Source organism: Lingula anatina, chromosome 4 (assembly GCF_051362555.1).
Source record: "Lingula anatina isolate TDL-2025a chromosome 4, LinAna3.0, whole genome shotgun sequence".
Classification (NCBI taxonomy): domain Eukaryota; kingdom Metazoa; phylum Brachiopoda; class Lingulata; order Lingulida; family Lingulidae; genus Lingula; species Lingula anatina.
The window spans coordinates 13,115,649-13,137,404 of record NC_141770.1 but is presented as its reverse complement, the minus strand read 5'-3'; the positions used below and the strand labels follow the sequence as shown (position 1 = coordinate 13,137,404).

Here is a 21,756-nt window from a genome sequence, read left to right as displayed (position 1 = left end):
TTTATTATCTTGAAACCTGTCAGCGAACGCCATGTTTTGAAAATTCAGTTGGACCATGTTAAACTTGGAGAAGAAAATGCTAATATACATAATTTCTTGCAATTCATTTATTGTTCAATGCTGTGAAAAGATATGAGGTGCAAATCTACAAACCAGGCATGTTCGCCAGCAAGCTTGAAAATTGTGGAAAGTAAATCCGTCTTTTTGTGTAGTGCGCGTACGTGCTTATTGTTTGTCATTTAAAATATTACTCGGTTACGAGTTTTAATTCAGCATGGTGTAACTAAGACAAAGGTTCACTTGATTCATTGTTGTGGTTGTTTCAATTGATATAGTGATATAACTCCACGCAGACTGGTGAGAAATGCATCAAGTTCTTTAGTTTCACATGCATTGAATGTCTGTGGCCGTTTGGTCATGTATTTGGTATGATGTGTAGGTCTTATCCAATGTAACTAACGTAAAGTAGCTATGTGACTGAGGACCGAAAGTCCAACACTCGTGTTTTCGCCACTTTTTGGCTTGTCCCAGTCCTGAAACTCTGAAAAAAAAAAGAAATGCTTTAAGTCACTGAGCCGATTTTATTTAAATTGATAAAAAGCTACTTTTGTGGCTGAAGCACATAAAATAAAATAATCTGGAACACGAGAGCAAGAGTTTTCGACACCCTTCCACAAATCCAGATTGACTTACTAAAAGGGAGACGAACATTTAAAGTAGTAAATTTTATTGCCATAGTCTCTACCTTACTGGGTTACTTACTGGGTCTCTGCCTTACTGAGTATACTCGATTTTAACAGTGAAAATGTTCAGAATACGACGAAATTTTAGTTCAGACTAATACATATACATATAAAAATGTACCTGCATGTATTATTATCAAACCAAACAATAGAACTTACAATTTACATTGCTTGTCTGTGACTACCATCCACCACCAGCTTTGAAGGAGCCACCAGCACCCCCGAAACTGGAGCCGTATCCACCGCTTCCGTATCCGGAACCTCCGGCGAATCCTTTAAATCCAGATCCGGCTCCACCGAATAAAGGAGTGCCTCCGATACCTTTGAATCCAGACCCGGCTCCACCGAATAAAGGAGTGCCTCCGATACCTTTGAATGCAGATCCGGCTCCACCGAATAAAGGAGTGCCGCCGATACCTTTGAGTCCAGAACCGGCTCCACCAAAATAAGGATTACCTCCGATGCCTTTGAATCCAGAACCGGCTGCACCGGATCCGATACCCAATCCAGAACCAGCTGCACCGGATCCGATACCCAATCCAGAACCGGCTCCACCGGCTCCTCCCAAGCCAATGGCGCCACCTTGAAAGGGAAGACCAGTGACTATCCTCGTCAGCCTGTACCCAGAAACCGGTTGGTGCACAATCTGTGGGACTAAGCGGACCCCGGGAACTTGAATGACTCGCCTCGTAGGCACACTGACTAGCTTAGTTCCGTGGATCACTCTATGTTGAACGGTGGGGATTTTCCTGATTTGAAGCACTTGCTTCAGAGTCGTGAATGGTTGGATGTGCTGTGAGACTTTTGGCTGATGGTAAGCTCCCTTCATCGTGGTGCCCAAGGCGACGGACACAATGGCCAAAAACACGATGACCTTCATGTTGGGTGTTGGGTGGTAAACTGCGAATAGAGAAAATGGGGGCTCCGAGTCGGGAACAAGCGCCGAAGTGAGAGTTTCTCTCTCTTCTCACCTTTTTAGTCTTTTTATACGCCCGAGTTCAGACAGTTTTTGTCCTTCATTAAACTTATTTAATTTTTGTGTCATAAGATTTATCACCTTCCAAAAAATTCACTAATGACAACGAACATGCTATGTGACGTTATCATTTTGAAAAAGGGCTTCGCCTTCGTAGAAAGCAAATTGTTAAAAATGATAGTGTTTCAAAGTACGTACGCCTTTCACGAAACAAAATAATTACAAGCATTTGGTAAAAAGTTGCGTTCCTTTTGTACCTCTAATAACAGGTTTAAAATATAATAGTACGTTAAAACACGCAATCGTTTCCTGATGGAGAAAAGATTATGGAAAGCTATGCGCGAATTCACAAATGGGTCCAAAAAAGTCGAAATTAATGCCATAAATAAATGTGGCGACTTAGTAATACCGTATGTCTGAACACTGTATATACAAGTGAAAAGTATGGATAATGTTATTCAAAGTTTGTAAATGGAATACTCTGTTTTAATATAAAAAATGAACATTTAACATCGTGTTTATCCTAGAAGTTGTACGCAGCTTTAGACTTAAACATTTGTAACTTAACGATCGCATGGGCGGATCCAGATATATTTTCTGACAGTCTTCCAAATTATCTTTATCGATCCATCCTCCATTTTTGACCGTCTTCCGACAGAAAAAAATTACATACATGTACCCGTCAATGTAAACTTGACAATTTGACCGTTCTTTATCGAGCAGGCACTTTACTTTCTTTTGGTACACTTTTCAAAATCTTCCTATGTTTTTCTTTGCATAAATAAACAAAGAGAAAAGAATGGTTAAATGGTGAAAAGATTCCTCTAAGATCAAATGACTTCAAATGTCCGTAAATTTCCTCCGTTTTTCCCCTTTTTGTGTATAGGAGAAAAAAACCTTCCGACTACCATATTGTACAGTTATCTCTTTAATCGTTGATCTTGGACGAAAAATCGACTTATTGGAAAGACCCAAAATTTTTCTCCGTTTGGGAATTCAAAATATGCTTGATTTTTTTTTAAGGTCATAAACCGTTTTCCTCCTGGACTCAACCAACCATTTTCCTTTTAATCTATTCAGATGCACACTGTATATATCAATTTCTACAATTTAAAATTTCTACAGCCTATGATTACGCCGTCTTGTTTGTTGACAAACGCCCCAAGTTAACATGCGCGAAATTAGGTGCATGTACACGTGCTATCTAACATGGCCAGCTTAATATCTGACCTGCAATCTAACCGTTACATTTGTTGGCCGCGTTATTTTCATAGGATACATAGGATACACGATCTGCCAGCAGACGGACAAACGTGTGATCGTACCTTCAGATATGTTGACAACGTGTAAATTAAGTGTTGTTTCTTTTTTATATACCAAGCACGTGATCCCAAGCTTTTTGGCCTACACAGTGATAAGTGCTTGAAAAAACCGTTTCGCCAGGTGCATAAAATAGATAACATACATGTATAATTACGCATACATCTTAGCTTGACAATTTTCTAGAATTTATGTCCCACGCAATAACACTGCTTTTGCAGTAATATGTCAACTATGTAGTAATGAAGTTATTTTTTAATCAACGGGTAAAGCACCTACAAATACAATGTACGTTAGACTCGTGGGGCTATGGATACAATCAATATCATCAAAACGAGAGCACTTTTATCGTAGAAGTTATTTTCAGATATCACCCCCGCCCAATGAAACATGACGCAATCTTTTGACATTAATTACCACTCAAGTGGAGAAAAACTATAATTTAAGTTTTACATAATATTTTCACACGAGATCATTGCCTTGATAATATGCAAACTTCATCTTCAAATCATATTAATTGCTTAATTCTTGCGACGTACTAGGCAAAGTGTAATTTGCATTTTTCATGAGTTGCACGTGATATCACCGCGCTAATAATACGTACAGTATATATCGTCTTCACGCCGATGTACATAACTGATTTCCTGCGTCTTGTGACAATGTGTATGTAAAACCCGTACTAAGAAACTTCCGCCGTCTTATTTAGCGTACACTGCATTGAAAAGGGTGGAAAAGTAAAGGGGCTATATATACGCAAAAAGTACCCCCAGTCCTCTGAGAGCCTAAATGTGACTTTTTTTTTGTCCTTTTTGAGTAGGCGGGAAACGGTTTTCCTGTTAAAAAGGAGGAAGGAATGGGCCACTGAGCCCACTTTGAAATTCACCCGTTGCTATCTTGTATAATGCAGCTTCACACGCGACAATTCTGTGCAGGGGTTAAGTTAATACCCACAATTTATAAAACAAGACGAACTTTAAATAAGAAATCCTCGATGATTCTTTTTTTTTTACGTTGCTGTCAAATGTTCGTTATAAACTTGAAAAGCATGACGACCAAATTTAACGATGATTATATCATTTGGGAATGAGCCCATAAAGACACTTTTACCAATAGCGTAGCCCTTGCAGGACTATACAAGTATTAGCTAGTTGCAATAACTCTGAAGAGCCTTTATGCCAGAAAACATTTAGTTCAAATATTATTGAGAGTAAAAATATTCAAATTATAATGTGTGACTTTTCAGAATTGTTCTTGTTATTTTAACCATTATATTATATATTGATGTATCGATATATTACAATTAACATTGTGTGTCCATGGGCTGGGGCTTGTTTAAGGGAATCCAGGTGCAGCGTCTTCTGTGAAATAAATCAATAAGAAAATCGGATATAACGAAAAAGTTTTTTGTAATTAGAAATGCTGAAAAATTAATTGACAAAAACAAACACCAAACAGTGTAGAGAAAGTTTTTAAAGCAATTTCATAATTTTCAAATTCATCTTTTATCTTAACGTGACTCTGGTTAAAATGAAAACGCCGATTCCATTTACACCCGAAGAAAAATCCACGGATTGAAGTTTGGTGTGACCGATGGTGTGCCTTCGGTCCTATGTACTCTTCGAACGTATTACTTATGGGGCCCATTACATAGTAATAGCACTGGAGATACATTAAACTGATAAGAAATGTCTTAATACTATAATTCACAGATCAGATGGGTAAAGCCGTTCCGAGACCTTCTGCTTATTTTACATATTAAATTACTATATTCAGCGTGCGTGGGGCCGCCACTGTTATCAATTGGTGGGAAAATGAATCCTTTCTCCTTCGCACACAACACGATTTTTTTAAACAACCAGGTAATTTTGAAAAGACCTGATTATATTTACAGTAAATCGTTATTATATTTACAGTAAACCGTTAAATCCCCGATAAACCGTAAAATCTGTGTTATATATCGCGACGCCGGGGCATAAGTCACATCTTCGGGTCACATTCTTAGTCTGGTCCACTCTTATGATAAATTATCATACATGATCTTGAGTTATCTTTTCCAAATGTTTTCAATTTCGATTAAAAAACAGAAAGGGTAGAATATGAATGTCAACAATGGATTTTATCGAATGCGGTTTCATGCCCATTATGTATTAAATCACCATTTTCACCAAGTGTCATACTAGATAACTGTACTATAATTTAAGAAATTTTAATCTTTTAATGAGGGTGTTTTATTTTCCCTTTCCCGAAACCATGATAAAAGATTGATGAAAATTAAACTAAAACCTAGATTACATATGCCACGGGCGCCGTACGATGAAATCGTATACGATTTTCCGTACGACTTTTTCACATCGTAAGTAGCTACGGGCTACGACGAGTATGTCTACAGCGGGTGCCGTGTCACGATGGGAAATTAAGTTTTTCGGTTGAAAAGTGACCGCACAGTGCCCTTCCTGTATCAGTGCAGATGTTGCACTCCTCGTGCAGCTTCCTCGAAGATTGATACGTTTTCGTTGCAGCTCCCAACGTTTTTTTTCACCAATGTGGTAAGAATAGGGAAAAGCTCAATTTCAAATCCATGCAAGTGAATTACACTAAGTTTTAAACATTTTACTATGATTATGTTTCCTAAAATCATCAAGGTGGAAGAGAAAGAGAGCAACAGCAGATTCAACTGGAGTATTACAAAATTACATTTGAAAAGTAGATTTGAAATATGAAAATTATCCCTTCAGCTCGACCTTGACCACGGGCAAATGCTTTCGCTGACATATCTCATTAAGATGATTGTAAATTTTTAAAGTTTTGTCATCTTGAATGTTTCGTATCATCCATCTCCAAATGGGAATTTGACCACGAAGTTATCACGTAAGTCTCATAACATGGATGTTTACATTAAAATATTGAAGGTACTTGTTAAAGAAAATCAAATTTTAAAAAAGTTGCTGTGTGCTCAAAGCCATAATCTAACATGCAGCAAGAACCCTGGTCTTAGATAAGGCTGGCAAGAGGAATTGTACTTTTGGTGCAATTAATGATTTGGGGTTTGTCTTCAAGTGAATGGCCATATACATACATGTAACACGGCTTCCAATCGCGTCTCATTGACTTTGATCATCTTCCGTATAAAAGCTTTTTCTTCTTATCATATAATATCTTTGCCAATTTTCCAGGGCAATAAACTATATAAGTGCTGAGAGATATACTGGCGCGGTCGACGCTGTAGGCGTGCATGATACCGGGGAACGCATTCTATCATTTGAGCTTGTGCCCATATGTGAAAGAAAGCTAGCGGATAACATGCTTTATGTCTCCTTGATCTAAACCGACTTAAATAATAAGACGTGCCTTTAAAAAGAATAAAACAAAATCAAAATCAATCCGATGACGACGGCATTTATTGAAGGTCTCTCTAATAAAAAGAATGAAGCGGATTTGTGATAACATTCTTTATTTTGACGAAATAAACAAAACAATTTTAGAAATCGACCACTCCTCCCCATCAGAAAAAAAACATGTTTATATGTTTGTTTTGTCCCGCACTTCCTCTTACATTTTATCCTCTCTCTCTCTCTCTCTCTCTCGTACCGTTCAGACAGTTCATATGACACATCACCTGATCTAAAGAGCGCTTCTTCCTATACCACGCTCCTTCAAGGGGTTGAAGGAGTATCGTAAATGTAATTAGATATAAATTCAAAGATGATAAATCCTATCCTTAAAAAATAATGAAATAATGTGCAGGTGCTGTATTCTCTCTCGTAAAAGAGTACAAAATATTAGACATCGACGCATAATCACTTCAAGGGGTTTCTTAGTTATATGAATATCTGTTCTCTTGTTGAATTGGAGAAATGGCCGCTTGTGATATTCTAAAAAAAAGATAAGGGAAACTAGAATGGTCTATTTTCTTCTTGGCGTCCTGCAAATAACCACATTTAGGTGAATATCTCCGTGAAAATCTTGACGCCCTCCGTACCTTTAATGAGAATGCCTGGGTCTTTATTTTACTGACAGTTATGATAAAGTCAAAGATAATGTCCACTCTAGGCCTTCCAGATAACGGTCGACGAGGGATGGAATGGCCAAACATCACCTTAAAAAGCAGTTACCTTGAGCCTGCTATCAGCTCTATAATTGCAGCTGTGAAGAAAATGCCGTTTTAAACGTATGTCCTTTAATTGTAGGTTACCGACTATAAAATGACCAGGGCATCGGTTGGATGGCCAGTGTCGTTTCTGGACATCTCTGAGGACATTTGACTTACCATTCGACATCATCATGAAAGTTGCAGTCGCTCTATTGGCCTTGGCCACGGTGGCGTCGGCCACAGTGGTCACAAAACCTGTTGCCCCCACCAAGCCAAAGGTGTCAACCAGTGTCAAGCCATTTGTCACCTACAAGAAGGCTGTTGTCACCAAGAAAGTTCCGACTGTCAACTACAAGCAGGTGGTAAGGTACGTCCCCAGGGTGGACGTCGTCCCAGTTCACGGTCACAGGCTCGTTCAGAACACCGTCAATGTCCCTGTCAGAGGATACCACCTTCAACAGACCGTTATTGGCGCTGGTCCATACGGCGGTTATGGCGGTGGCTACGGCACTGGGTATGGTGGTGTTGGCGGCGGTTACGGCGGCGGCTACGGCGGCTACGGCGGCTACGGCGGCGGCTACGGCGGCGGCTACAGCGGACTCGGCGGTTATGGCGGTGGATACGGCACTGGCTACGGCGGATATGGTTTCGGCAACGGTTTCGACTTCATGAGAGGTTTCATCGGCAACAGAATGAGCTTTGGTTTGGGACCTGCCGGATACGGTGCCGGTCTGGGAGCTGGTTACGGCACCCTTGGTGCTGGTTACGGCGCTGCCGGTTACGGTGGTGTCGGTTACGGTGTTGGCGGCGTTAAAGACCTCGGCGTTGGCTACGGCTCCTCAGGAGGCTACGTCGACGGTGGCTACGGCACATCTGGTGTTATCAACGGTGGATACGTCGATGGCGGATATGGCACCGCTGGCGTTGTGAAGAACGCCGGTGGCTACGGCACAGTTGGAGTGGTTGATGGCGGATATGGAGGCGTTGTTAATGGCGGTTATGGCTCTGTCGGCACCCTTGGTACTGTTGGCACTGCCAAAAAGGTTTAAATAAAGGTAGGTTTCCTTTATTAGGTGCTCCGTGCTTTGTTTAGACCAAACTTTACCTCTGTGACTACGATATGTCTGAAATCCGTTAAGTCACTTTTCCCTTTCGATCACATTACAATGTTTAAAAAATGCAATCTGGCATTGTTTGAAACATCATGCATCAGCATCAAAAATTGTCTGGTTATATTCTTCACAGGATGGATTTGCGATCTGCATTTAAAAGAATAATCCTGATAATAATTTGACATATTAAGTTGGCGTTTGCAAAATCTCTGAACCAATATACTGAAACAACGTTGCTTGCAATGATTTAAAGCATAAACAAAAAGGGCAAATCAACATCAGTTGCATTGCTGACGGGCTTTTCTCTCTTACAAAACAATAAAAATCGTATTTCACGAAACAGTAAAATCAAGATTTTAACTTCGATTCAATCATATAATTTAACCACTGGTGCCCATAGTGGTTTATACGCAGAGATAAGAATGCTAAACGGACATTTGAAAGCCAAATGCAGACCACCGACGCGTATCTTTTTCACACGCTATATCGGTTTGTTAATTGGGTATAGAATCACGAGGCGTGAAATAATTAGGCAAATAAGCTAGAGTACTCCTTCCTCAATTACAATACAATTTGGTAGTGCCTAGATGGTAGAAAAAATGCACAATGAAGCCTGATTTATTTTGCAATTAAGAAAAGTGTGTATGTTCAACACTTAGAAAATGCATTTATTTATTTATTTATTTATTTATTTATTTATTTATTTAAGTGAGCTAAAGATTTTAACACTTTTACAAAATAGAAGAATCGTCCATTTTACGTTTGTATAATGCGTATTTGAATAATGCGTGCAACTGACTTCAACTTTTGGTAATGCTTGTCTTGTTTTTTATTTCAGCTTTCACTGTTTGTCTTCAACCAGAGAATCGCACAAAAGGTATCGCTTTAATCCCAACTGGGGGAAAAATAGCATCTTATGAATATGATGCTGTCATTGATATCATCATCCATTTGTGGACACCGCATAAGCTTTAAATAACGTACATAGAAGTGAACAAAAGACTGGAAAACAGAAAAAGACCAACCAAGTGTTGACACGAAAATTTGACATTTTCGCATTTTGTATCTCCTGACGCCTGAGGTCCTAGCGACAGAGAGAAAAGTATCATTTGTACATTTTGTAACCACCAAATGCTAACACAATACCAAGGGCATGTAACCAATGCTTTTGATGAAATAAACAGATATCATTTGTTTTCAATGCAGTGTTTTTTTTTCTTTATGTTTTGTTCCGCTGATTATTAAAAGGAACTGCTGCTTACTGTATTGAAAAAAATTCTTCCCGAAACCCATACATTTTAATGCATACTAAATTCTTACACATATCAATTACGTGTAGAGCATCATACGCATGTGACTTTCTTCAAATTACTCTCCTTCCTTTTTAAAAAAATGCTCAATATATTGTTCAGATTCAAAAATAGAATGCGTTAAAGGTAATAGTGCAAAGTTTTCAACTCTAGATTAATTTCTTACTTCGGTGGGGGGGGGGGGGGGGGGGGGGGGGAGGGGGAGGGGAGGGGAGGAAGGGGAGGACCAGATTGTCAAAAAGGGCTGCCACAAAATCCCCCTACGGCGAAATGATGGAAACCGGGTGCAGTTTGGGCGTTATGAAAATATATCTGGATTTTAGATCAACCTTGTCTAACTTTTTTGTGGAGGGACTGGGGTTTAATCCGCAATATTCTTCAGGAGTGTGGAAGTGTGACAGGCCTAGCGCAAGAAAGTCAATTTTGTTATGTTTTAACACGCTTGGTTTACTTGAAATAAATTCTTCTCCCAACGATGACATATTCAAGAAACTTGCTTTATTCATGGACCTTACCGAAAACCTATAATCCTCGAAAATTAGCAGGCGAAATACAAGATAGATAAAATTGAGATGATAAAATACTTCCTTCTAAATCAGCGCATTATTGCTGCACGCTCAACAGAAGGATGATATCTCTCAGTTGGTCATTATTCAAATTATTTAACAGTTTTTCATATTGTATATATTCAGAAAAAAAGCCTGAATACTATAACCTGTAAACAACCCTTTGTAAAGAGGAGAGTTGGATATATGATGGATGGGGCACGCGCAGGTGTGGGTTCAACCTGACGCAGTGGCGAATACGCTGTTCTCCGGTTTCAAACTTTTCGATGAGCATTTTAGGATGTTGTGTAAAGGGAACATTATAAAAAGGAAAAGAATAGATCCCTAGCAGTATTAACAAACCATCTAATCATATTGCAAGAATGTATAAAATAAAATAGTGCACAAATCAACACAGGAATGATTTTTGTATTTTTTCCTATTCAAAATCAAAATATTTGCTGTTATTTAGCTTACTTACTGATTCGTGAAGGAATGTATCGTTTAAAGACAACAAATGCATAAAATGTAAGTGCAAGTTCCGAAGAGACGACAGTTTATTTTTCCAGTACACTGCTACAATTCAGTGGTTTGCCTAATTCGAGTAATAAATAGAAATAGATAAATAAACATTCAACCAAAATCATTATATCACAACTGCATTAACTAAAAATAAATAAATAAATAAAACTGAAAAGAAAGCATGACTGTAAATAAGAACAACCGACATAATTTGAAGCCCACGGGTAAATTTGATATAGAATATCAGTTTGTACTGTACTTCCTCTAGAAAAAGCTTAACTCATACTTTTTCATAAAATATAAAAAATTCCGTAAGTAATTTACTTAGTTTCTACATGAAGTAATAAAGTTCCACTGGCTTGGCTTTGAGTGTGTTAGCGGTGCTCTGCACAATCAACGGACTACTCAGAATGTAGTATTATTCCCTGTCTTCTCTGATACAACCCATCACAAATTGGCTAAACTCATCTACGAACAAACAAAACATAGTAGTGACCAAGGAATCCCCCTTTATTTAGAGTTTTAACTAGCAACGAACGCCGGGCATTTGCAAAAACCTGCAATTTTATATTCACAAAAATCTGCATGAAATACATCAAGATCTTTGTGGCAGCTGTAATACTGCAGTCCAATTGGGTTGCAGTAGGGGTTTGCATGTACGAATATCAGGGGCCGATCCAGAGATATTTTCTGACAGTCTTCCAAATTATCCTTGTTGAACCATCCTCCATTTTTGACCGTCTTCCGATAGAGAAAAATTAGATACCCATCAATGTAAATTTGAAAATCTGACCGTCTTCTGGAAGACTCAAAAGACGGCCTCAATCCGTCCCTGAATATAATACAATGGGGTACAACAAATCTGTTTAAAATCAAGACTGTTGGCAGTTTGCCAAACAGGTCAAGCCGCATCCATCATCGTTTTCACTACAGACGTTATTTATATGCGTATATATCTCGTTCAACGACATGATCCAGCTATTTAATTGCAATCGTACCGTGAAACAAAAGAACTTGAAGTTAAAACGGTACTGGACACAGTCACATGTTAACACGGAGTACCAACCAAGCTGGCCCCAATTTAGGTCTATTTTAATAATTAAAATTAAAATTGTCACATGTCTCGGCATAATCTGGTAGAAGTCAATGGTCTCTTTCCGTACTTATCAAACACAGTCAGCACTGCTCTGCCTTGATGTGGTATTATTTATTTATTTTTTTATTTATTTATTTATTTATTTATTTATTTATTTATTTACAGCATAAAGCCCCCAGATAAAGGCGCTTTGGTCCTCATTAGTTAAGTTTTGTTTTAACCATTACTTCCTGGTGGCAGACCCCGAGCTTAGTATTCCCTCAGTATTTTCTTGAGTATAGTGGCACGCATAATAAGTGACTATAGTGAAATTAAATAGAGAAAAGTGTGTGTGTTTGGGGGGGGGGGGGTCATTTTAGCACCTAGTTCCATGAGTAAAGACCAAAAGGTTTTTTGTTTAAAAGTTTCAGTCGATGTTTTTTAACCTGAATATTAAGTGCCCTCTCCCGAAAGTGGTTCATTTTAAAGCCTTGACTCACACGCCGTCATATCAACTGCTTCGTTTCCGACTCCAATCAAAACCTTTGAAATGGGAAATTGAAATATGGAAAATGAGATCCTGTTGACACGATGTCATATACTAAAAAGTCTGTTGTGATACAGGGTCCTGCTCCCATTGATCTATGCTGGTGATGGCCCCGCCCTACATTTTGGATCCACTGACGTCACGCTAACCCTAACCTGCCTGAATCTAATGGAGGGCGGACTCTCTGCTACACAGACCTTAAATTTCGCGGACGTTTCGGTCAAATCTGAATCTGTGAATATCTATCTCTGTTACACGGACCCCTAGCTTCTTAACACCGACAGCTGCTAAAATTCACAATTCAAAGACTAGCAACTTCAGCCGATCCTGTTTTGACCTAGGGCTATTTCTCATAGAAGTGTGGGCTACAGCCGAGATATATCGCATGGAAACGCGGATTACAGAATAAACATTTGTGCAGTGAACTTAAGTGAAAATTTTGGTGGCGGTTGACGCTTTTAAGTACCTGTAAGCGTGCGTGGAAATAAAGCCGGCACGCATCGAATCTGAAGCTCAATTGATGGAAGTAGTATGCGTAAGAAGTTTGATCGTATACGGACAAAGAAAACAAAAATGAAAAATCAGAAAACACAATTTTACTAACCAAAAAGGAAATCCTTGTAGCACAAACTTAAATTATTTTTTCTGCAACAATGATATTCTTAAGTTATTTTCTTGTGCATGTTATCTTGTAGGCCAAATCTTTTCAGTCAGCTGTTTATTTCCCAATCACACTCTCCCCACTGAAGCAGTCCTTGGTCTCGTCGTCGACTTTGACGTGTAGAGGCTTGCAACCGTCAGCACCGGTGACAATCTTACAGCCGGCAGCAGGCATTATCACCCCAGCATGTATACCATAACTAGGAGAAAAAATAAAACTAGACGATGAACAAGACTCAGTGTTGTCCTAAGTATTTTCTGTTGATGTTACCCCAGGTATAACACTCTCTGGGCTCATGCTTGGCCTGAACGTTTAATAGTTTGCATTATAGGGGCCATCCAGAATGAGTTAGCCATAGACCCTTCACTTGTACAATAATTTGTATCACAAATATGCTACATATTATGAAATAAAATCAAAGAGACAACTTGTCCTTCATGAATACCCTGCATTTACGTTTGAATTATGAAATAATTGCCCATTTCCAAAGCCTCATTTGACGAGAAGAAAGTAGGTATACACATGACATTGTCTTGTCTCTGACCAGGTAAAAGAGGAGGTTCTTTAAACGTCTTACATGTGCAGATAGTAATGTTTAAAACTCGATGTTGGTGAGCAATAAGTAAGTATAAGGGACTTGTCGATGACGTGACGTCGTCAAAGAAATTCAATGGAATTTGTTCTAAACCAAAGAAAAAAAAAGTTCCTTATACAGGCGGATTTTGAGGGGGTGTCAGGGGGTTCTTAGGCCCTTCGGTTGCTGAAAAACATATCACACAAATATTCCCAAATTGAAATTAGAATTTTGACCAGCTAAATCATAGTTCTAAACCGTACCAAAGGGCACTGTTTGCTCTCCAAAACATCATTTTTGTCGGGGCCGTTGAGCAGGCCCCAAAGCCCACACCAAGGGGGTGATGGTCGGCTTCGCATCCGAGGCCTGTCGGTCCGGACCCCCCCTTCAGATAATCCTGGATCAGCCCCTGCTTATACATCTATCAACACCCATGCGTATCCTCATTTAACATGCTTTCAATAACCTATGGCAGTAGCAAACTTTTCTTGATATAAGATTAAAACAAAAGTACCGATCAAATTAAAAGAATTGTGCTTTAAAATATACTTATTCCAAAATTCATTTTAGAACTTGTCTGGCTTTAACTGCGTGTTTACAGGTCAAATTAGATGTTAATCAACGTAAAAAAAAATAGAACAAGGCAGCAAAACTTTTAAAGGTACAGACACAATGTCATTAGAACTTGACCTGTATTTTAGTGCAATAAATCACCCCAGTAAGTATGCAGATAAGAATTCTCACGGTTTTCCATAAATGGCGTTAACAGTGAATTGTGCACAGCGACGGTGCAGACGACGACAGACACGGGTGATAGTGATATATACATACACACTGTTTCTGTACATAAAAATCATATCACCAATTATCGCTTACCCGCAGCAGGACATATACCTCTGGCTACAAGTGCAACGAAAACAGTCATCTGTTTCTTTGGTAGTGTTGACTTCTATCCTGATTCCTTTGTGTTCGCAATAGGTCACTACATCCAGTTTTCCGTCATCGGTTTCTGGAAAAGCATGATCATGTTACACTCCATGGTAATCATATTGTTCTCGTTTTTCTTTTTTCTTTTTTAACATTTGTTATCACCATCATAACTATTGGTTGAGATGGCTTAAGCCACCGTGAATTTTTTGGGTCACTGGAAACTCACTTCTCTACTACTTGTACAATTGTCCAATCAGCATGTTTTTGCCGTTTCCAGTAACACACTGATGTTCAGCGGTGATTAGGAACTCACCTCTTTACCACCAATATATGCCACTGGCGTGTACAGTATGATAGCTGAGACTAGTGAGTCTGCAGTATCCTCTGATGCTCTAGATGGCTTTCAGTAAACCAAATGTGTGTGTGTGTGTGTGTGTGTGTGTGTGTGTGTGTGTGAGTTAAAATTTTATGACATTGGTTTTTTTTAGTCTTTATTTCACCTCAGTATAATCAAATTATCAATAACTTGCAAACTCTTCACGCCTGATCTGCCCCTTTAGAAGATAAAATTATTATTATTTACTGATATATTTACCTACGCAGAAACACCTTAAACTATTTTTTGGTCTTATATTACTATCTAGATTGTCCTAGTAGTCATGGATTTCATTCGAACATGTATTTTGAAGATAAAATGTATCCGACGTTTATATATGTATGCCCACAGAGAATACCTCATTCTTAGTACCTTTGACCTCTTGCTTCGACATGCCTGCCATGCAATATCCCTGAGCGCCATAGTACGTCAATATCGCCAAAATTGTTCCTGCCAGTAAACAAAACGTGGAGTTCATGTTGACTTTCGCTGCGCAGTTAATCAAGAAGTAACAACAGAATTGCAGTCGTTCAGTCGAGACGTCTGTGGTTCACTGTCACGTGGTGTGATGTACGCCAAGATGGTGCTTTGATGTACGCCACAGGTGCTTTGTCCGTCACGATTATCTGCTTGTTTACACCTGTGTTTTCTCAAGGTATGAGAGAGAGAGAGAGAGAGAGAGAGAGAGAGAGAGAGAGAGAGAGAAGGGGGGGGGGTAGTTTTGTTTTCCAAGCAAAATGTATGATATTGTAATAAGATAGACACAGGTTTCACGTTATAAAGATTAAAAGTAACTTTATTTCCAGAATACGTTCATGTGACTATAAAGAGAATAATAAGTAATCTACTAAAGTCTTTTCTTTTACAAATGCTCCATTTCTAAGGATTCAAAACTTCAACGTGAATCGGTTTGGTAAAATCGACAGGGTCTCCTGTTTCGCAGTCCAAGTAATCGCCAGCTGACCCCTTTTTAACGTGGTAATAGTCACAGTTGAGATAGATAGTCGTGCAACCTGCAGGGGCGTCCGGGGCGGGCCGGCCCCAGCCCCTAGACCCTGGCTCACTGTACCCAAACCTTAAAAATAAAGTGCGACGCTAAGAATAACGCGTGTTTTCAGTCTCATTGTACACGTATAGTATATTATTGCCCTTGTACCTCAATGCTCAAGACAAATGGCTCTTCGTTGTTAAGAGCATATGCCTACTCGCCATAAAAATGAGGCAAACAGATGGATTTTAGAAAAAATTTCCTTTAGCCTACAATCTAAAAAAAAAAAAAAAAAAACAAGTAGAAGAAAACTCTGTTTTCAACTTGCAGTTCTCTATGACTACTAAATTTTGACCCATTATTGCCCTCTTCTGGGACTTACCCACAGCAGCCTTGGGTATAACTTGCAAAGTTTTCCCCGCACTCGCACTTCTTACAGTCTTGTGTGTACCAGACGCTGTTTCGGCGCATTAACATCCCATTCTCTCTGCAGAAAGTTTCAGGGAGACCATTGCGTCCTATAGACAAAAATGGTACAGAAATCTCCAGTTGAAAAAAAAAACGTTTCAATTTTCAGTGGAAAAAGTTCAGATAATAGAATGTCCTAAAAAGTCGCGAAACAAAAAAGTGAGAAAATACTTCAAATAGTACGAATATTTATGTTATTGTGCCCTCACTTTTTTTAACGGTTTAACAGTTAACACACGAATTGAATTGTTCTGGGCTGCAAGGTTGAACCGAACCGTTAATTACGACTTGAGGAGGGCTATTTGTCTTAAAGTGGTTTCCCTAATATTAAAAGGCAGGTACAATGTTCTGCGTTGTTTTTCCCCATAATTTTCGTGCTTTTCAAAAGAGGAAAAAACGGTTCCATTCGCTTCCATTTTGAGAAATATAAAAAAAATTCTTACTATTGTTGATATCTCCGGGTGAGGTAGCCTCGCACATGTAACCGGGGAAATATCTCCTACGACCATGCACAACACAACAGAGGGCAGAGAAAAGGAAAATAAAACTGAGCGACTTAACAGACATCTTGGTGTGGATCAGTCGTTGGCTGCAAGAACTGCACGGGCGGGTTTTCTGAACAGCACCTATATACGCCAGAATGGCGGGTCAACCGGACGAAATTAAACACGATCTACCATAATTACCGTTACAGCTTATTGCCGTTCCACAGTTTACAAAACGGAAATTACAAAAGTTGTCTGACCTGTTGAGTAGTCATGCCCTAAATTAAAGGGATAACAACTCAGCTCATATAAATATAATATATCCTATTTTACCACAAAAACGGCAGTTATAGTTTTATTCTGAAATCTGTGCTTGTCATCGGACATCGGATGGCTATTCTCTGTAACAAAAAACAATCTTTTCAGAAAATAAAACAAGGACTAACTTTGAATGTAGAACTGGATTCATTAACCATTGGTGGGAAAGTTGTCGTTTACCCCAGATAATTTCATTTTTTGGACAAAATGAAGTTGTTATCCTTTTAATATCTCACTGATTATTTCCAGTGAACTTTCTTTTGTGGAAATTGTTTCATATATAGCCATTTGGGCTCTGCCAAATATGTTTTGTATTTTTCTCACAAGTAGTAGTACAATATCACTATTTAACATAATTCATATTTATTTATATTTGCATTCCTTTTGTACATTTTCATCTATCCATGTAGATGCATACGTTACAATGAATAAAGCAAATATATATCATGCTGTATATATATATAAGAGAATAATATTTGAAGATAAAGGAGGAAGATAAATTACAAGAAAGATATAATACCTAGATGTTTTATTTGATACAATGTACTATTTTATACATCATTCTGTGTCGACTATTAAATCAAAAATAAATGATGAAATCGAATTGACTGAATTTTAATGACACTATAAAAATATGAAAAATATGTCAATGACTATTTATTGTGCATATCGCATTAAGTCCTGAAATATTGCATAGTAGCCTAAAAAGGCCATTTTCATCCAATACAGTTCAGCTTAGCATATTGAAACCCTTTAAATCATCATCCAGTGAACAGTAATAGGAATCCTAACTGTGTGCCTACTATTAACTTGAAGTACGCTTCCTCTTTGCTAAGGATGTCACCAGCAGTACAGGGGGACTCCAGGAGTAGCTTCCTTTTTTTTTTTACCGGGGGCGGGGGGGGGTCTACAAGAACCGAACCAGTGTTGAGGTTTGCCAATCAAAGTAATCAAAAAATTATAATATCTGTAATGCTTCAATGCTCCAATGAAAATTAAGTTCCCATTTGTTTTAAGGAGGATAAAAACAAATAACAAAATTAATATTCCGTGACATAGAATTTTCCGGGTAAGGAAAAACAAAGTAATTATTCTATGACGTAATTTTTGGTGTTAAATGTTGTTTACCCAGACTCATTTAGTATAAATGCACCCCTTGCTTTGATTAATTGCTCCAGTAAATCAACAACTGCGATCGCACGTGTACTCTCTGGAAAACCAGTCTTGCTCTCAAGTGCAGACCTACTCAGGCATTGTTAGAGCTAGAAATGTCGATATTTCGTCACTAAAAGACGCCCAGTATAACAATCCTTGCTTTCGTCTTTAGTTTTCACCACGTTGTAGTCACAGTTTGGGGCCGGCACCACTTTACAGTCAGAAGGCACATTGCGTGGGAGCGGACCCCGCGTGCTGGAAGATAATAAATAGATACACTTAAAATGTATTCGAATCTTTTCGTACTCCCTCATATAAACATATACGTATGCAACATCTTTACATGTGCTGACATGACATCTATTAATTAACAAGAGCATACGCATCCATGCTCACGCTACAACACACTCGCACTCGCTCAACCCGCTCGCATGTTACTGCAGACATTCGGACGCACATAATGCAAAAACGTGGGTGCCTCCACACGCGCAGGCGGATTAGTGCGTGCATGATATTTAAAAGAAAATTAACCCACCTACAACAGTACAACCCGTTTCTCTTGCACGTGCACATGGCGCACGCGTCGTGCTTCAGTCGTTTGGTTTCTCCGAGAAGGAACAGCGTCCTTGGTAACCTGCACGTGACTGAAAAGAACGGAGAAAAATAAAGGATGATAAATAAGGAATATCTCGAATTGAAATGCCAGTGCGTTGTGAAAAACACGTTAATTTTTTTGCTAAAATTGTACTTATTTTGCTTTTTTTCTTAAAATATTTTCACATAAACGAAGTTTCGACACTGACATATAGGCGCAGTTAAGGCTATCAATGCTGTAACAAGCAACAAGTTAAACAATTTGACATAGTTGAGGATGTAATGTTTAGCTCACAGTATTTTAAACATTTTTAAAATACTGCACATATACGAATAGAGAAAACGTAACTGCTCTCAATACATCAGCTGTTTTAACTTTTGAAAAGTTGAGAAGCAGATATATGTTCATGGCGAACCTAAACAGACGTACCTGCGATCTTTCCTAGAGTGTTCCGGTTTTGTAACAAGAAGCAAAAACCATGAGTCCGTGAAACGATACACAGCAAGATAGCCGCCCAGATGATAATGGTTAACTTTTGCATCGCTCTAGATGAATTTTCTTATTGAACGAAGTTTTGCCTAGAATGAACTCGTCCCAACAGATATTTCAGCGGATCGCAAGTTACCCGACTCTTTAAACCAGATCTTGGTCTGTTTCGATTTTATTCAAAACAAAATAAACATAAACACCCCGAGAAAAGCAAATCTGTCAATTAATGTACAAATCACCTGTTGTTCATTTTAATTTATTCCAACCTCTAGTGCCCCAACCTAGGCTAGGACTCATATCTTATATAAAAAATGACGCCAAATGGCCATTACTCCTAGCGTAAATAACGGTTACATTTGATATATCAAACAATGGCCACGCGCGCCAGTTTGTGCCAAACGCAGACATCAAAGCCACTTTCACTGCCAAGCAGTTTACTGTTAATGCGTCATTCTCTCCAGAAACAAAGAAAAATACATAAATTTGAAATCTTACGTAAAATATCAATCTAATAAATCAAGACAAGCAACTCCCAGATATACGAACTTGGGATTGATTCCCCTTCAAGCGCACGTTTAAGTGGAAGGAGACTGACTGGAGCGGACCACACGCACATGACGTACTGTTCACATGGACCGCATTGGTCAGTCTTGGCTTGTATCCCCCCATAAAACAATTCAGGTGTAATTCAATCTTGCAACAACGGCGTGACAGGAATGGCAGTCCACTAGGAGCCGAAGTCCGTTCCCGATTATTTTGTACAGGTGACATTCGCCCCACATGCTAACCCCAATCCTCAGACTAATCTGTAGTAATAATGGGGAAGGGGGCGGATGTCCATTCTTAGGACCACAATTCCTGTCACACTTATTCTTCACAGAGTATCGCACTTCACTATACGACCATGCATCACCAGCTGGGATTTATTTCTACTTTCACTTTCTGAAAACATTTAAGCTACGCGAGCCCAAAGTATTTGTCAAGTTAGTTACCAATAGAAGTGCGATTTTGGAATACTCATTTGAACTGTATACTTAAACAAGGCAGCAAAGCTGTCAAATGTACAGACAAAAAACAGGAAATAACTATGCACAAAATAGGCTACTGTCAATTCTGATGCAAAAGTACATTATATTAAACTGCAAATTCAACATCAAATTTTAATTATGCTCAACAGGTAATACCAATGTAAGTAAAATGTGTAAAAAGTTCACACTTTGAAAATGTATAACTTCCAGAAAAAGAAGCCAATTAGACTGCTTTTCCAACTCGAGCTGCATTATAGTCCTGTATTTCTATTTTGAAAAGTTGGCAATCATAAGTAACATGGTTTTCCCATAATGGTCATCATGGCAGCAGCACCCAAAATTGTGTTTTCTTCTATTCTGATGCCAAATTACATAATGGTTAACAGCATTATGATCATCAATTTTTAATAATAAAATATACGTATCATGGATTTTCAGAAAATGTGACTAGCATGGGTCTTCAAGCCCGTGGAACTTCAAAGTCACACCTTGAAAATTAAATTTTCACAAAAAAAACTGTTTAACTGGCAGTAAGAATTACCAAACAGATTGCATTGCCTACTGAAGCTGTATTTTAGTCCCATGTTTCTTTCCTCTAAGTTTGAGAACAGTAAGTGACATGGTTTTTCTTAAATGGTCATCATGGGAGCAGTGCCCAAAATAGTTTTTTTTTTTCAAAATTTTAATGCAATATTACATAATGTTTAACAGCATGATGACCATCAATTTTAATAATAAAATATTAATATAATGGACATTCAGAAAATGTGACTAGCAAAGGTCTTCAGGCCCATGGAACTTCAAAGTCACAACTTGAAAATGCCAAAATGTAAACAAGACAGCACTGTTCTGAAATTTTTTTTCCCCCATTTTTAACAATTTTTAACATAAAACAAAATAAACAGTTTACTGCCGTTTTTAAATGATCAACTAAGAAAATTGATAAGATGGGAAAAATATTAATACAGCAGTGTTAAATGTCCAATTTCTTCCATTCTGAGATTCTGAACATAGTGAATGATTGAATCTGACAAACTGCAATGATATGAGTTTATTTCCATTTTTGAAACTTTATTACACAATACACGATAACAAGTTTACCATCATTTTTACATAATCAACTAATAATGTTGTAAAGATGCAGGAAATGCCAAACAAACACTTTTACGTATCTTATTAATTAAATAATGAGACTGTTAACATGCCTAAGAGTTGAATCTGAGGAAATGTGAAAAAAACGGCATTTCTTTAAAATAATAGCCAGATTATGTTGATTTTTGAACTCAACCTGCGTTTTAGCAGGAATGACCACTCCTGTGAGTTTAATGACAATTGGCCTATCTGTTTTTCTTATATTGTGTTTTCAGTGATGCATATATGCTGAAAAATGAAAAAAAAAGCTAACTACTAAAATAGTGGCCCGATCATGCCGATTTTTGAACTTGACCT

The 21,756-nt window shown here is 38.3% G+C and overlaps 4 protein-coding genes across 5 annotated transcripts; 1 reads left to right on the top strand and 3 right to left on the bottom strand.

The window, feature by feature from the left end:
* Positions 1-98: 98 nt before the first annotated feature.
* On the bottom strand, positions 99-1,891 carry LOC106164181 (uncharacterized). Its single transcript, XM_013541990.2, has 2 exons — positions 903-1,891; positions 99-541 (listed from the first exon to the last, which is right to left on the bottom strand). Exon 1 carries the CDS (start codon positions 1,621-1,623, stop codon positions 925-927), a length of 699 nt encoding a protein of 232 aa, XP_013397444.1. The 5' UTR covers positions 1,624-1,891; the 3' UTR covers positions 99-541; positions 903-924.
* Positions 1,892-7,252: 5,361 nt separating this feature from the next.
* On the top strand, positions 7,253-9,442 carry LOC106179372 (uncharacterized). The gene is made up of 2 exons (XM_013562984.2): positions 7,253-8,184; positions 9,080-9,442. Exon 1 carries the CDS (start codon positions 7,321-7,323, stop codon positions 8,176-8,178), a length of 858 nt encoding a protein of 285 aa, XP_013418438.2. The 5' UTR covers positions 7,253-7,320; the 3' UTR covers positions 8,179-8,184; positions 9,080-9,442.
* Positions 9,443-12,821: 3,379 nt separating this feature from the next.
* Positions 12,822-17,030, bottom strand: LOC106179383 (beta-microseminoprotein-like). 2 transcript variants are annotated; one of them, XR_015334112.1, is made up of 5 exons: positions 16,681-17,030; positions 16,152-16,287; positions 15,154-15,856; positions 14,352-14,484; positions 12,822-13,100 (listed from the first exon to the last, which is right to left on the bottom strand). XR_015334112.1 is itself a non-coding variant. In XM_087012032.1 (3 exons), the coding sequence occupies exons 1-3, from the start codon at positions 15,257-15,259 to the stop codon at positions 12,959-12,961; spliced, it is 381 nt and encodes a 126-aa protein (XP_086868158.1). In that variant the 5' UTR covers positions 15,260-15,377; the 3' UTR covers positions 12,822-12,958. The 2 variants fall into 2 exon arrangements, 1 of the variants encoding a protein (XP_086868158.1); XM_087012032.1 differs by lacking the exons at positions 16,152-16,287; positions 16,681-17,030 and having other exon boundaries at positions 15,154-15,377.
* A 522-nt stretch (positions 17,031-17,552) lies between these two features.
* Positions 17,553-19,452, bottom strand: LOC106179386 (beta-microseminoprotein-like). Its single transcript, XM_013563001.2, has 3 exons — positions 19,220-19,452; positions 18,731-18,839; positions 17,553-18,450 (listed from the first exon to the last, which is right to left on the bottom strand). The coding sequence occupies exons 1-3, from the start codon at positions 19,329-19,331 to the stop codon at positions 18,303-18,305; spliced, it is 369 nt and encodes a 122-aa protein (XP_013418455.2). The 5' UTR covers positions 19,332-19,452; the 3' UTR covers positions 17,553-18,302.
* Between the last annotated feature and the right edge of the window lie 2,304 nt (positions 19,453-21,756).